Below are 14,993 nucleotides of genomic sequence, written 5' to 3' on the forward strand. Positions count from 1 at the left end.
AAAATTGAGAATAAAATTTTAAAAAAGGTGCTTCGGCCTTGTATTGTAAATAATATTAAAAACAAAAAAAGAATTTTGTATGTTTTTATTACTTTACTCATTGTTGTTTGAGGAAAAAAAGAAAAGCCTGCCATTTTTATATGTTATAGCTTTTGTTTTTAATTTTGGGCAAAGAGGAACCCTTGCTTTTAGTGTGTACTGCTGCTGGTCAGGATAAAAGCATTTTGAGAAGGGTCTGGGGGCAGAAGAAAACAAAAGAAAACAGGGTGAGATGAGATGGCTTCTCACACTTTCTTTTCCTGCCCGTACTGCAAAACCCTCCAACCCCACTGACCGCTCAACTTTCACTCTGCCCAGAGGGTTACTCTGGACCTTTATACACGTAGCTTCCTGTCTTTCATACGATTGGATGAATACCCCCTCTTTCACACGATTGGATGAATACCCCATACCCCCACCTCAGGCTCCCTCCAGTGGGTTGTTTTGCGAAGCCTGTTTGCCCACTGCCACACGTCCGCCCTAGGGTTCTGGAACACCCCTGTGTCTTCATGGACTTTGCTTTCTTTGAGTTGTTCTTAATTTGCCTTTTTGCCAGGGAGCAGCATGCCTCCCCTTCATGTGTGACACGTTTGGCGCTGTGACCCGTTCATGGTAACCTCCATTCTCCATTTTGTTTTCATTATGTTTTAAAACCGTGTGCACACAGGCACCTGGTTTGAGACCAGGTGGAGAGATGTGTGTGTGCACTCATTGTTATTTTCTTTGGAGTTTGGGGGTTTTGTTATGTTGAGGATTGCCCTTATCAAACGGTAGCCTGATGGCACTTGAACAAGGACCTTGATAAACGAATGACCTGGCCTAAAATATACCAAGATCCAAAGTATGTCCTTTTTTATTTGTTGAGTGATGCGCATACGAGCACTGTAATTGTTTTTTTTTCTTTAACCTATGTTGAGTACCACTTGTCACCATGCCCATGTTTGCCATAAATGGAAAGTTGTGCCAAATGACCCATTAACATACAGGACCATATTTCTGTGAGCATTCATATCGCATCGCACATATATCGATTAATTTACATGAACAAGATATGCCCATAGAAAAGAGTGGGTATAGTATGCATTGCCAGACATCCTTTTAAATTTAAATTGTAACTGAACAGGATGGCTTTTCCACTTAGGGCGAAGCTCTTCCCATGGCTGCATTACACTTTTAATGGAGAATTGCCATTTAGTCTTGAACAAAACATAACCTTCCATATGGAAACTAGTTCATAAAAAAATTATGATAATGTCAAAATTGGTCATCGACACAAAATGTACCATTGCCATTTGGTAAATGTACCATTTCAATTTGAGGGGTCCTTATTTGCCAAGCTTCTCTTGTCTCTGTAAGACAGTCCATTTATTGAAGCTAAATTGTTATCCCTGCCCCTTTATGCCTGAGGAAAACATAACAAACACAAAGGCCTTAACCCAGTGCCAGGAACTTAAATACAATAATCTCTTTGAGGAGAAAAAAAAATATTATTTTGTATGTTTTGGGGGGAAAAAACATCATATTGTTTTTTTGTACCATTTTTCTTCACATTTTTTTGGTGCAACACACACCACAATCACCGAATAAACCACATGTATGCATGTAGGCCTGAAGCCTGGGCTTACCATCCCTGCTTGATAGACAGATCCCTAGCCAGTACCACCCAAACAGCCATGCCGAAAACCTTTTGGTAATATCCACATAGTAAGCCAAGCACTCTGCCTCTATCTTTTGTACGTTTGTACCTGCTTTTAACTCTTGGTTAGCAGGCCATTATGTCCACTGGTTGGCATGTCCCTCTGCCTATAGAAGCCGTTGACTGTAGCACCTTGTCTCTACTGTTTCCAGTGGTGTTTCGTTCCCTCGACCTTGAACACTTTTTCATCCCAAACTCCCCCCACCAAGACTGCTTAGAAGTAAGAGCGCAGCACTCGTCTCGCATCCAGCGTTTCCCCCAGTTGATCTGCCACCGACCGAGGATTAACGGAGGGCCGAGCTATAAGCAGGTGAAGCACAGGTCTGCTCCCTTCCCCCAGAAGCCCCCGGGCTTTACCACGTCAGTCATGATTCCCAGAGGTACAGAGGAGTGCCAGGTTTGGAAGTGGTACCATGTTTACAGACCCAAAGGCTGGCCCTAGCATCGACTGTCCTACCATAGCCCATGTTGTCCAGGTGGAGGGTAGAGTTTCCCCCTCCTCCCCTCTCACACACGCACATGCCCAACGGAGGATGTCAAGATGCTGTGAAATCATGATTTTTTTTTATGTACTTGTTTGAATTCATTGTAATGTAATATATTATTTGTTGAATGTAGTAATTAGGTATTTATGAATATATTGCTGTAATTTCAGACAAAAAAATAAAATATTTGAAAATGTACCTGATGTGTTGGGTTGTTTTCTGTCTAGTGTTATTTACCGTCTTCTAAAAGAAGTTAGCAATCACGTCATCAGTTGATTCATTTTCACTTTAGTATTCGTTTAAGATTAGCTTTTTGTCGTTTAATGCTGAGGCAAAGTCAACATGTGTTTACAGAATTGCCATTGAGGGCAGTTGACATTTCTATAAAAAGATCAAAATAAGTGAAAAGCAGCATGATTGTTGTCTATTCTGTGCATTTCTGTGAATCTACAAAATTATAACTTGATGCAATAATAAACAAATGCAGTACCGTGCAAACATTTTAGCTACTTGTGAAAAAAATATATTGATTCTTTAAAAAAAAAAGAATGACATAAAAACAACATACAAAGTGAAGTAAGCCAAAAGGACTACATCAAATAAATATTTGGTGTGATGTCCCTTTCAAAACAGCTAAAAAAAAAATGTCTTGTCTTCAACAGCATCAATTTGGCTATAGGTACATTTGCAGTTTTTAAGGTACTTGGCAGGGAGGATATTTCAAGCATTTCGGAGAATAATGGATTCCAACAAGAGGTTCCCAAACAGGGGCATGGGTGGAGAGAAATAACAGAACGAGAAACTTGAACTACAGGTCAAATTTTGTATGGCAGTGCTCTTACAGCATACTAGCCTATAACTTACCTATCTGGTGATGGGTCTATAGTCTGCTTTGTACTTACATTGGGCCTGGCCTACAGGTGCATCTCAATAAATTAGAATATCATCAAAAAGTTGATTTATTTCAGTAATTCTACTCAAAAAGTGAAACTCATATATTATATAGGTTGTGTACACACAGACTGATCTATTTCAAGTGTTTATTCCTTTTAATTTTGATTATTAAAACTGACAGCTAATGAAAACCCAAAATTCAGTATCTCAGAAAATTAGAATATTGTGAAAAAGTTCAATATTGAAGACTCATGGTGTCACACTCTAATCATCTAATTAACTCAAAACACTGGCAAAGGCTTCCTGAGCCTTTAAATGGTCTCTCAGTCTAGTTCAGTAGGCTACACAATCATGGGGAAGACTGCTGACTTGACAGTTGTCCAGAAGACGATCATTGACACCCTGCACAAGGAGGGTAAGACACAAAAGGTCATTGCTAAAGAAGCTGGCTGTTCACAGAGTGCTGTATCCAAGCACATTAATGGGAAGTTGAATGGAAGGAAAAAATGTGGTAGAAAAAGGTGCACAAGCAACAGGGATAACTGCAGCCTTGAGAGGATTGTGAAACAAAGCCCATTCAAGGGAGATTCACAAGGAGTGGACTGCAGCTGGAGTCAGTGCTTCAAGAGCCTACACACACAGACGTATCCAGGACATGGGCTTCAACTGTCGCATTCCTGTGTCAAGCCACTCTTGAACCGGAGACGTCAGAGGTGTCTCACCTGGGCTATGGACAAAAAGGACTGCACAGTTGGTCAGTGGTCCAAAGTTCTCTTTTCAGATGAAAGTAAATTTTGCATTTCATTTGGAAATCAAGGTCCCAGAGTCTGGAGGAAGAGAGGAGAGGCACAGGATCCAAGTTGCTTGAGGTCCAGTGTAAAGTTTCCACAGTGAATGACGGTTTGGGGTGCCATGTCATTTGCTGGTGTTAGTCCATTGTGTTTTCTCAAGTCCAAGGTCAGCACAGCCGTCTGTTTTAGAGCACTTCATGCTTCACTCTGCTGACCATCCTATGGAGATGCGGATTTCATTTTCCATCAGGACTTGGCGCCTGCACCCACTTCCAAAGGTCCCAGTACCTGGTTTAAGGACCATGGTATCCCTGTGCTTGATTGGCCAGCAAACTCGCCTGACCTAAAACCCATAGATTCTATAGGGTATTGCGAAAAGGAAGATGTGAGACAATAGACCCAACAACGCAGAAGAGCTGAAGGCCACTATCAGAGCAACCTGGTCTTCCATAACACCTCAGTAGTGCCACAGACTAATTGCCTTCATGCGACGCCGCATTGCTGCAGTAATTCATGCAAAGGGAGCCCAGACCAAGTATTTAGTGCTGTACATGTTCATACTTTTCACTAGTCCAACATTTCTGTGTTAAAAATCCTTGGTTTTATTGGTCTTCAGTAATATTCTAATTTTCTGAGATACTGAATTTGGCGTTTTCATTAGCTGTCGGTTATAATCAAATTTAAAAGAAATAATCACTTGAAAAATATCAGTCTGTGTGTAAAGAACCTATATAAAAAATGAGTTTCACTTTTTGAATAGAATTACTGAAGTAAATCAACTTTTTGATGATATTCTAATTTATTGAGATGCACCTGTATATGTTCGAAGGGATAGCTAGCCTAATTATTAACAGAACCAACATAGCACTAACATGAACATAGTATGGATTGATCACCCAGTGAGAAGTTCAAAATGTTTAGAAGTTTTAAACAAAAGCTCTAATCAAATGAGGGGAAAAAATGAATAACCTTCCCTCGCCCCGTTATTTCCAAGCGTGTAGGAGCACCTATGGTGGCTGTCAGATGCCATAAATAATAGAAAAGGCCATCTAGATACAGTGATATGGTTCGTTCTGGGCTACAGTAGAAACAAATGGGCTCAGAATGGCGGCCTCCATGGAGGCGGGTCGCTCCTATGTAGATATGTTGTAGACTGTTGTACAGTACTGTAAATCAACATGTCCCCTGGTCTATTAATAGTTTAATGGATGTTCATTGAAGCCCAACACACTTATCATGCTGACCACAAAGCCAGGGGGGCATTTGTACCTGACACTACTGGCAGATTAGTGAAGCCAATACACAAACGCCCCTGTAAACATCTCAGCCATCATATTTTAATTCCAACAACAATTTACTGATAAACAGGTCACATGGATTCCTAAACAAAGCCATATTAGTGGCCAGTCACACGTTACAACTGGTTTTGTTGACACCATTTCTTTTTTTACTCCGCCAAAAGAATGTATACAACCTGTCTCACTCAAAAATATGACCAGATATATCAGAGCATTTCTTTTTAGTTTACAATGATCTTTTCTCTTCCAATGCTGTATTACCTTATTACCTGGACAGGTATCTCTTCAGGTAGTGCTTTAAGCACTTTTTTGGATCTGAGGGACTCCATAAACACAAGGAATGCAAACAGCCTCCATACAAACGAAATTATATCAGCCTGCCTTGGGTGCACTCAGTGTCCATATTCAGTGCTGCTTTAATTCTGGCTCTGTCCTAGTCCTATATGGCAGTCTCACTGTGCCACACAGTAGGCATGCAGTCTGTAAAGTAAGTGATCTAGATTTGACCAGGCTGTCATGTCAAGAGCTGTTTTTCCTTTGAGGTGGGCTATGGGTGTACACTTCTCGTCCCTCTAGTAGTCCATGGTCTTCTCTGCTGCCGTACTAGGCTGGACATTAGTGCGCAGCTTGTACATGCAGTTCAGGGAGTCCAGCAGGAATGAGCGTGTGGTGTTGATCTCCATCAGGGTCAGGTTATCCAGCTGTGAAGAGAGGAGGGGATATAACACATAACGGTAAGTACACCCTAAACTGGTATCATAATGATCCCTCTGTGCCATCATAACACATAGTGGAATTAATGTGAAAGACACCCAATTTGCAAACAAAAACAATAACAGCACTGTGACTCCTGTCCAGCAAAGAGTTGCATTTTAATAAACTTTTGTTTATAAAAAATGTTCTGTCCTTACAGCACAGTGGGAAGTGTTCATTTAACATGAATCTAATGAATCTAATACTGTATCACTAAATAGAGTTTATGTACCTTTAACGGTCATTAACTGGTTGAAAATAATCTGTACTGCCAACAATCATGGCCAGAAAAAGTATAAAAAGAATAAAAGTATATCTCTTCTAAAATTGTGTTTTTGGGACAGAGGAAACAAGGCTATTTCAGAACAGTTTTACTGAATGCGGGACCCATTCCTTTTCCCAGCTCAGGTTTTCAAATCCTTCACATTTGTGTATTATGGTATACAAGGCAAGCCATCTCTACCTTAGCATGAGCTTCCTGTTGGTTGATGAAGCTATCAATAGACAGGCGCAGCTTGGCAATGCGTGTGTCCCAGATGTCTTTCACCAGTGTCCGGATCTCATCAGCTTTAGGGATGTTGTCAGCAGCACTGCAGAGCATCAGGCGTCATATTACATTTATTCACCTCAGCCAGCACAACTACTTCATTAAGGCATCACATTATCACACTCATTTAGACCTACCACTATGTCCACTTCATAATATCAATGCTTACTTTACTATTCGATGGTGAGCTTTCAACTCTGATGGCCCGTACATTTGGGTGATGTCATATAGATAGATATAGTATCTAGATAGATATATATAGATATTATATGGTCATTCAATTCAGTTATATTGAACAGTTGACCTATCCGTGCAGATGATTACGAGGCAACGTGGCATATTGTAAACTAAATTATCCAAATGAACAAATAACAAAGCGTAATGTTCTCGTATACCCACTGATTCAGTAGAAGTTTTGTAAGCTCCATGTAGTATGGACTTGGTATTGGCGTAAACGTGTCCTCTTTCCTTTCCTGCTCACGGATTTCCTCAAGTTTCTCTAAGAGATAATGGGGTCATCATATTTCAATGTGACATTAACGTTACATTTCCAATAGCACACTGATTTATATAACTGCAAGGTCATCTCTACTTACGAACATCCATCCATTCTGGTGGCACAATCCTACATTTCTGTCTTTGCTTTAAATTGAGTGCCAACCAAACGGGTACTTCTACTGGCAAGCCTGGATTGAATGGTCCCAAATCGCCCTAAAAAAAAAAAAAAAAAAAAAAACAAGCATTGATGGCCAAGCCAGTAACCTCCAGAAACTATTACTATCTACCAGGAACGGAGTAAATATATACAGGAATATAATTACGTATATTTAAATGGCAGGCTAGTAAATAACGATGTTAAACATTGATGGTTTAACGCTGGCACACCGTTAACACTTTATCCCAGAGACAACAGCTAGCCTGCTGGCTGGCTAGCTAGCTAACAAACTTACCCCAATGAGGTAAACTTTGTCAAGGCTGAAATTAGGTATTATCTTCACCATTTCCTTCTCAGCGAGGAACTCCACCTCGGACGGATCCATGGCTACAGGGTATTTTGAATGCTAGATTGTATTGTGTTACAGAAATATAATACATATAAAAAGCAACCTTGGTAGCAAACTGCAACTCCCGCGTAATATTCAGATTATTGTCTTCACTTCCGTGTCAGCGGAAACATGCCAGTGGAGTAATACTTATAACTTCCAATAGATGGCGTCAGCCAAGACAAAATATCTACTCACAATTTGAGGTGTATCTGCGGATTTATCCCATTTCTAATCGTATGTTGTTTCCAGTGTTCGCCAATTTAATAAAAAACAACGGAGTTCTGTTCCAAAACTAGTGAGCAAACTACCTAAAGGGCATGCAAAAACCTTGCAATCACCACCAACAGCCCAGTTAACACAGCTATCCAACACACTAACTGGTGTCTTTTGCCAGTATAGCATGCTTTGAAAGCTTGTCTTCCATTTTTGCAGGGTAGGCTATTCCAGCCCGGTAAACAGAACAACATAGGGCATATCCTGGATGGCTGGTGGGAAAGACACAGGTGTTTATCTGTCCTTCACATGACCATATGCTATCAAAATTAAATTGAAGATGGTACTAAAACTAGTTGCCTATAAAACCATCCATCAAAAAGCGTAAAATTGTTGCATAGTGTTACTTTAACTTAGCTTATTTCATCTACACAGATATGAGGATTTTTTTTATATTGCTAAAGAATATTGTATTTTCTCCATAATGTTGTACTTATAAGACCAAAATAAGTGATTTATTTACCATTTATTAGTGTTCGACCTTGGATATTTTCTCCTCACTAAACTGTACATGTGTGTAAAATGGAAGTTGTAGCCTAAACTGTGACTAAAATTGAAATCCTTTGAAAATATTCCACACATGTGTACACCATGCAACAAGAGTAAATATGAGTATCAATCTGCAGCTGGCAACAAGGTTTTTAGGTTAAATATATTTTATCTGTGTATAAATGTGTGTGTGGGAAGGTTTGGAATACCGTTTTGTTCTGTATGCTTATTGTTAATCTGTTTGTTAATTGTGTTTTGTTACCTCCGCCAAGGAGGTTATGTTTTCGCCCCTGTATGTTTGTTTGTTTGTTTGTTTGTCAGCTGGATTACGCATAAAACGCATGGACCGATTTCCATCAAACTTTGTGGGGAGATTGGGTAATATAATGGCAATAATTGATTAGATTTTCAGATGTCAAGGTCAAAGTCACAAGGCGGAGGTTTGCATTCTCTGAATGCTCCCATTCTTGTTAAAATATGAAATCATTTAAATTATCTTAGATAGATAACAGCAGGTTACACAAACAAGACTTGAGATACAATTTTAACATTGACTAGTTCAGATGTTTAGTGTTAAAAAAAATAAAAGACCATATTGTACAAGGAAAAGTTTATCTGAAAAAGGTTTTATTTTACATTCATTCAAATCCCTTTTTACAAACGTTTAAGTTAATTGAGATCATGAAGCCAGCTCTTTCATTTCAGTGCCTCGATAAAGATTTTTAATTTGAAAATTAGCCAAAGAGATTACATTAAAAAATCAAGGTGTGTTTCATGACACAGAAACAGCCTACATCATAACTAAGGTTAACCCAGGAAAATATTTTAAACAACATTATATATTAAGACTTAAAACAATCAAAGGAATCTATAAAGTTTATTTCAATACATTTGTATTACAACCCTGCAGCACAATTGATTGGGTCTTTACTATAATTCATCTTTTCCTCATCAGGCTACGTAAACTGAAATATTAAACAAACAAACAAACAAACAATCAACAACAACAAAAAAACAGGCCTCGTCATTATGCTCTTAAAATGATGCATACTCAAGCACAGCCTGAAATTCATAACTTTTCAGACACTTTACTTAACAGCACAAAAGGGGGGCTCTATCACATCAGTGACTCCAACTGTGAGTGCACAATTCCAACCCTTGGCTCTTAACCATTTAGAAAAAATCCTTGTGTGTGGATGTACAGAACTGCCGGGACCAAACTCCATAGCAATCAGGGGTCCCCCTCTTTTTGGCATTGATGGCTTTGCTGCAGGTCACTGAAAAAAAAGGCATTTTAGCAAAGATGAAGGACGGACTTGTTGACTTCAGGGTTCGTCCAGTCATTCCTGAGGTCATCCAGATGGTTATCGAAGTCTATCAGGCTGTCGTAGGACCTGTTCTCCAGCAGTGTTGAGGTGATCCTCTGGGCTTCTTCCCAGTCCTCAAATGACTCACTGGAGGTCACATAATTATAGATTTGCACATCAAATCACCGTAGTTGTCAAACACTGACAAGACAGACAAGCTCACAATACAGTGGCCTTGGTCTATACTATTGCATGTTACTGAGCCTGCCTGACATAATTAGCACTCGAATCATATAACACTACATATATATATCATGTATGATGCCTTTAATTAAAGGGTAAATATTTAACAGGCAGCCTATTTTTTAAAGAAAATCTGTATGGAAAATAACCATGTATCTCAAGCGTCTACTCAGAGCGTCTACTCAGTTGCAATTTATCTCTAGTGTGGTCATATAATTGAATTTTCCTTGAAAACATTTTGATGAAATCAATTGGATATGGATAACAAAACTTACGCATTTGGATCCCTGGACTTCCATTTGTTTTCATGATGATCAAAGATATTTACAATTGGTTCAAAGCATCCCATGGTGAACCGGCTGTTGTCCACCTACATGAAATAAACAATACTCATAAACATTAAAATAGTAGCGATTTAGTTTAATTTTAGTATTAAATCCAAAAGGTGATGACAATAAAAATAGACATCTATGGTCCATCTCTGAGCGCTTACAATAATGATAACAGCCTCGTTGAAGTTTTCTAAAATCCTTGCAGCTACTTTTTCAGCCACCTGATTTGGTCCTGTTCTGTTAAAGGAAACATTAAGTAAAAACTCAAACACAGTGAACAATACCGGCTGACACACTTCTTTCACAATAATAAAGTAATTTCACAATTGCTTATTCCTGAAACAACGGATTTACCTTGATTCTTTTGTGCGTTCATTGGCCTGGTAATAGCCTGCTATAACATATCTGTTCTCTTTACACCATGTATCAATCTGGGAGAGGGAAGAGAACAAAACGGCAGTATATACAGGTGGTCTGCAAATATTGACAAGTTGCATTTAAGTCGGTAGCTTTGCATCATTTAAATCACGCATTAATATTAGTTTAGTTTATTGCATGTAGGTATAAACATCCACTAAGTGCTCAGAATACTCAGGCTAAGCAGTTAACAATCATGATAGACATAAAATTATTTCCAGTGAATATCACAAGTTATGAGCACATGTCCATGCAACTGATGAGATCATGTTGAAACTAAAACATATCTTACCAATGTCAGTGCTACTTCCAACATAGGCGCTAACGCAAGGGTGCCATGGAAGAGAGGTACACAATCAACACACAAGACTGGAACATTATGACTGTCTTTTTTCTTTTCCTTCTGCTTTTCGGTGACAAAAAGTCCGTTCACGGCGCAGTGAGGATATTTAGCAGCGTGTAGTAACATTTTACAGTACGCCTGAGTGGTCAGTTTTATAGGCATTTTCAAAGCAAACGTAAATAATCTACAGTGGTGGTACTAACTATAAGTAACGTTAAAGGCAAATTACAGCGTTTCAATTAAGCTAGGCTAAGCCTGTAGATAGCTACCTAATGAATTTCATATCGACGTAACGTTAATTAACCTGACCTAGCTACTTATCTTGTACCAGATGTCCTGTGTTACCCCTGTAAACGTTCAAACTTCAATCTCACTGTACACTAATTTGCCCGAGAACTCTGAAGCGCAAAATATGAATGATTTCTCAAACTTCCCAGTAGCGTGAAATTCCACTGTTGGATCCCAGAGGATCATCGGCGAGTTACCGTAAAGCATTTCGGAACCAATGTGAAAAGTCTTGCGATAGCTGCCATTTTGGGGTATGGTGCATTCATAGCAGACTGATATTTTATATCGAAGCCATAAGGGTGGGTGGCGAACCCCAGTTTCAATTAAGAAAATACAATGAATAGTATATCTTATTTTTATTTTGCAAGACAAATGTTTAAAATGACGGCAAATGGATGTGACAGTTTAACCTTTCAACTTTGCATCCAAAACTAATGTTTACGACACGGACTACGCATGCGCTGAATATCATTGTGTAATTCGTCCTTTACGTCCTTTCAGAGTCCGTGGGCAACCAGGAGCAAAAAAGAGGTATGTGAACTCGATTACAAAAAAAGATCCATTTTAGACAATGCGGCTAATGGTTAGTAGCAGATGTAACGTGAACTCGCTAAGTAGTACACATACACAATAAATAGTCGAAACCATTAAGAGTAAGTTAAATAGTCCATCGAGAGAAGAAAATGACATTGAGTAACTCCTGCTGTTACACGAAGACGCTTAGCGATACTAGTATTGGCGCTAGCCAACGCCGCTTTGTATGTGTGGTAGATAGGAAGCTAGCTAACCACTTTGAAATAGGATGGATGTCCGATGCTCAGAGGCACTTTGTGAAACCTGTCATCTTATTTCGCTTACATAGTTCATTGCCAATGTGACAAATCAATATTTTCTCAACTAGTGGTCCGCAATCAATATCCCTGATGTTGATAAAACATTCGCTATTGCTAGCTTGCTGGCCAAATCCTCAAATGACCTTGTGTCATCTACCGCAGGTTAGCTAGCTGGCTAACCATATAGCGTAGACTTACCGGTAAGCTAAATTAGCTGCCTTACTTGACTTTTCACTGCTCGGCTTTTATTTGAAAATACTGAACCACACATTAGTACATCTCCAACTGTAATGCCACTCCGTCACACTCTCACCTTCCCCACGGCACGCAGAATGTAACTATAATAACCGTATAGCTATTTAATGCTACTTGGGCCTTGATTGTTTTTATCTGTCCGGAGTTGCAGCTCACTGGCTAGTTAGCTGAATATTGAATGGGTATTCTGCGTTTAAAGCTCTTCACTCAAGTTGTTTGCAAGCGTATGTAAGGAACTGTTCGTGATGGCATGACCGGTTGTACATTTACTTTATTTTATGTACAGAATGCTGGCAACCAGAGCCTTTAGTGTCATTGGCAAAAGAGCCATCTCCACATCAGTCTGCTTACGTGGTGGACATGGTAAGTTGCTAATTGTGATTAATTAGATTGTTATATAAAAATCGTGTTCATTTATGTACTATGACAATGGATGTTTCACATCTAAAATAAATGTTCTTTTTGAAGGCGTTGCCAAGGTGGAGCCTTACACTCTCCCAGCTTATTTCGACCGCCGGGAGAACCCACTTCCAGACATCCAGTTTGTCCAGGACCTGAATTCTGAGCAGGTGTCCCTGAAAGAGAAGGAGAAGGGCTCCTGGGCATCATTGTCCAATGAAGAGAAAATTGCATGTATGTACATTGATATTTCTTAAATTACTTGTTTATTCATATTATATACAACTGTGACCATGTGGTGTTTGTTTGTTTGTTTGTTTTTGATAGTGTACCGCATCAGCTTCAAACAGAGCTTTGCTGAGATGAACAAGAGTACAGGGGAATGGAAATCGGTTGTTGCTGGGATGTTGTTCTTCATTGGCTTTACTGGATTTGTTGTGGTGTGGCAGAGAAAGTTTGGTAAGTCACGAGTTTGACAACTTTGACCCCTCAGCTACAGTGTCATGGTGCTTAATGTGACTGATGTGAGACCACTCTAGGTGTACATTTTAGTACTGAATTGCGGCAATAGTTAAAGTAAACACTGGGGTGGAACAAGATTAAGGGTAACACTTCAACTTGCATTTTTCGAAAATCCATTTATTGATACTGAAGTTAAGTATTTTGTGACTAATGAACTAGAGTTGTGGCAAACAAAGTTGAAGCAAGTTGCGTAAAAGGAGTTGCAGAGTGGAACTTAATATAAACCCCTGGTATGTACCCTTCCCCGAGCTTCTTCCCTGTGGTAGGAAGAGGTTTGGCAGACAGATGAAGGTCAACATGCCTTATGTGTATGTGAATCAGGGAGGATTGCCTTTGTCCTTGGTTGCTTTTAACATGGCTCCACTCTATATGCATAGAAAGTACATGATTATATGCATGGAGGTGGTCAGGGAAAGCATTAGTGGAAAACCTGTAAATCATCATGCAGATCCTCGATATAACTTTAAAGTGCTGCCTGGTTTGTTCTTATGCAGTGTATGGTGATGTGCCACCCACCTTCGCCACTGAATGGAAAGAGAAGGAAGTGCAGAGGATGTTGGATATGAGGATCAACCCTGTCGAGGGCTTTTCTGCCAATTGGGACTACGAAAATAAGCAGTGGAAGAAGTAAACCGATCAACTGGACCAAGTTACTCACACAAGTTACTTACAAACCAACCTGTATATTTATCAACTGTCCACATTACCTCAGTGAATGCGTTTTGGAAGATCACTTCCTCCTAAGGTTATTGTACATTGTAAAAAATAAAATTCCAGTGTTTACTCCACTGTTTTCTTCTAATTTGTGATTTTATGTGTCCTGAAAGCATCTGGTAACAGGGCTGATTTAGCTGCACTTCTACGCTTTTGACATGAACATGAGACACTGAAGACAGACTGAAGATGTTTTGGACTTAATTTGGAGCTGCACAATGCATTAAGAGTTTGCCGACATTGCTCACAGCATCTTAACCCTATGCATTTCATTAGTGGGTGGTTGGGGAAAATGCTCTCTATGGAATGACTGTAATAATAAAAAAAGGTTTTTTTTTTAATCAAAGCACCTAGCCCTCTTTCTACAGAAGACAGTCAAAGTCTGTAAATGAATAACTCCATAATGATATTTTTCCTACAATCATAGTTTAAAAAATCAGATGACCGGTTATGACCATGTGCAGAACTCCACAAAGTGATGTAAAACTTTGATATGTTTCCTGTACACAATTAATTTACTTACTGATTTCCATATAATAAACTTGTTCAAATACAATCTTAACATTCAAACCTTGATCTGAAGATTTACACTTATCTCATCCAAAACAAATGTGTTTCAATATGATGTACATGTTTTTTGGTGCACGTTGGCTTCTCCAACATAACATGACTTGGACATTCTACCTCATAAGAGGTCTTGCTTTTGTTTAATATTTGCTATGTCCAAAATAGTTTGGAAAGATGTACAATGGTGAGATTTCTACCGGGTGGCAAATGTAGCCTACAGGAGTCGTGGTATTTTACTATTACCGCATTCACCTTTATTTTGTAGGTTACCATTACCATCATGCCTTATCACTGAACAATTAAACATATGCAGGACAGTTGTTTCATTAACATGTCATGGTTACATACACTACTCAACATCATGCTGTAAGTATAGTAGACACATTCAAATAAACGCAGTAATATACAAATGTCGTTTACTCTGTGTGCGCAAGGAAGATTTGCAGAGCAGTACATCATGAG

The 14,993-nt window shown here is 39.2% G+C and overlaps 3 protein-coding genes across 5 annotated transcripts; 1 reads left to right on the forward strand and 2 right to left on the reverse strand.

Annotated features, from left to right (window-relative positions):
• Nucleotides 1-5,460: 5,460 nt before the first annotated feature.
• Nucleotides 5,461-7,626, reverse strand: gins2 (GINS complex subunit 2; the record flags this gene model as incomplete). 2 transcript variants are annotated; one of them, XM_080843839.1, is made up of 5 exons in its annotated part: nucleotides 5,461-5,904; nucleotides 6,420-6,546; nucleotides 6,903-7,002; nucleotides 7,100-7,214; nucleotides 7,502-7,626. In XM_080843839.1, the coding sequence occupies 5 exons, from the start codon at nucleotides 7,541-7,543 to the stop codon at nucleotides 5,776-5,778; spliced, it is 513 nt and encodes a 170-aa protein (XP_080699965.1). In that variant the 3' UTR covers nucleotides 5,461-5,775. The 2 variants fall into 2 exon arrangements, with proteins under 2 accessions (XP_080699965.1, XP_080699964.1); XM_080843838.1 differs by having other exon boundaries at nucleotides 7,454-7,543.
• A 1,346-nt stretch (nucleotides 7,627-8,972) lies between these two features.
• emc8 (ER membrane protein complex subunit 8) lies at nucleotides 8,973-11,415 on the reverse strand. The gene is made up of 5 exons (XM_080843414.1): nucleotides 10,903-11,415; nucleotides 10,548-10,624; nucleotides 10,355-10,430; nucleotides 10,137-10,231; nucleotides 8,973-9,765 (listed from the first exon to the last, which is right to left on the reverse strand). The coding sequence occupies exons 1-5, from the start codon at nucleotides 11,113-11,115 to the stop codon at nucleotides 9,606-9,608; spliced, it is 621 nt and encodes a 206-aa protein (XP_080699540.1). The 5' UTR covers nucleotides 11,116-11,415; the 3' UTR covers nucleotides 8,973-9,605.
• A 279-nt stretch (nucleotides 11,416-11,694) lies between these two features.
• Nucleotides 11,695-14,038, forward strand: cox4i1 (cytochrome c oxidase subunit 4I1; the record flags this gene model as incomplete). Of its 2 annotated transcripts, XM_080843826.1 has the most annotated exons (5): nucleotides 11,695-11,772; nucleotides 12,616-12,692; nucleotides 12,798-12,962; nucleotides 13,056-13,187; nucleotides 13,745-14,038. In XM_080843826.1, the coding sequence occupies 4 exons, from the start codon at nucleotides 12,617-12,619 to the stop codon at nucleotides 13,879-13,881; spliced, it is 510 nt and encodes a 169-aa protein (XP_080699952.1). In that variant the 3' UTR covers nucleotides 13,882-14,038. The 2 variants fall into 2 exon arrangements, with proteins under 2 accessions (XP_080699952.1, XP_080699951.1); XM_080843825.1 differs by lacking the exon at nucleotides 11,695-11,772 and having other exon boundaries at nucleotides 12,608-12,692.
• Nucleotides 14,039-14,993: the final 955 nt, after the last annotated feature.

The sequence above is a fragment of the Sprattus sprattus genome (assembly GCF_963457725.1).
Source record: "Sprattus sprattus genome assembly, chromosome: 8".
NCBI classification, from domain to species: Eukaryota; Metazoa; Chordata; class Actinopteri; order Clupeiformes; family Clupeidae; genus Sprattus; species Sprattus sprattus.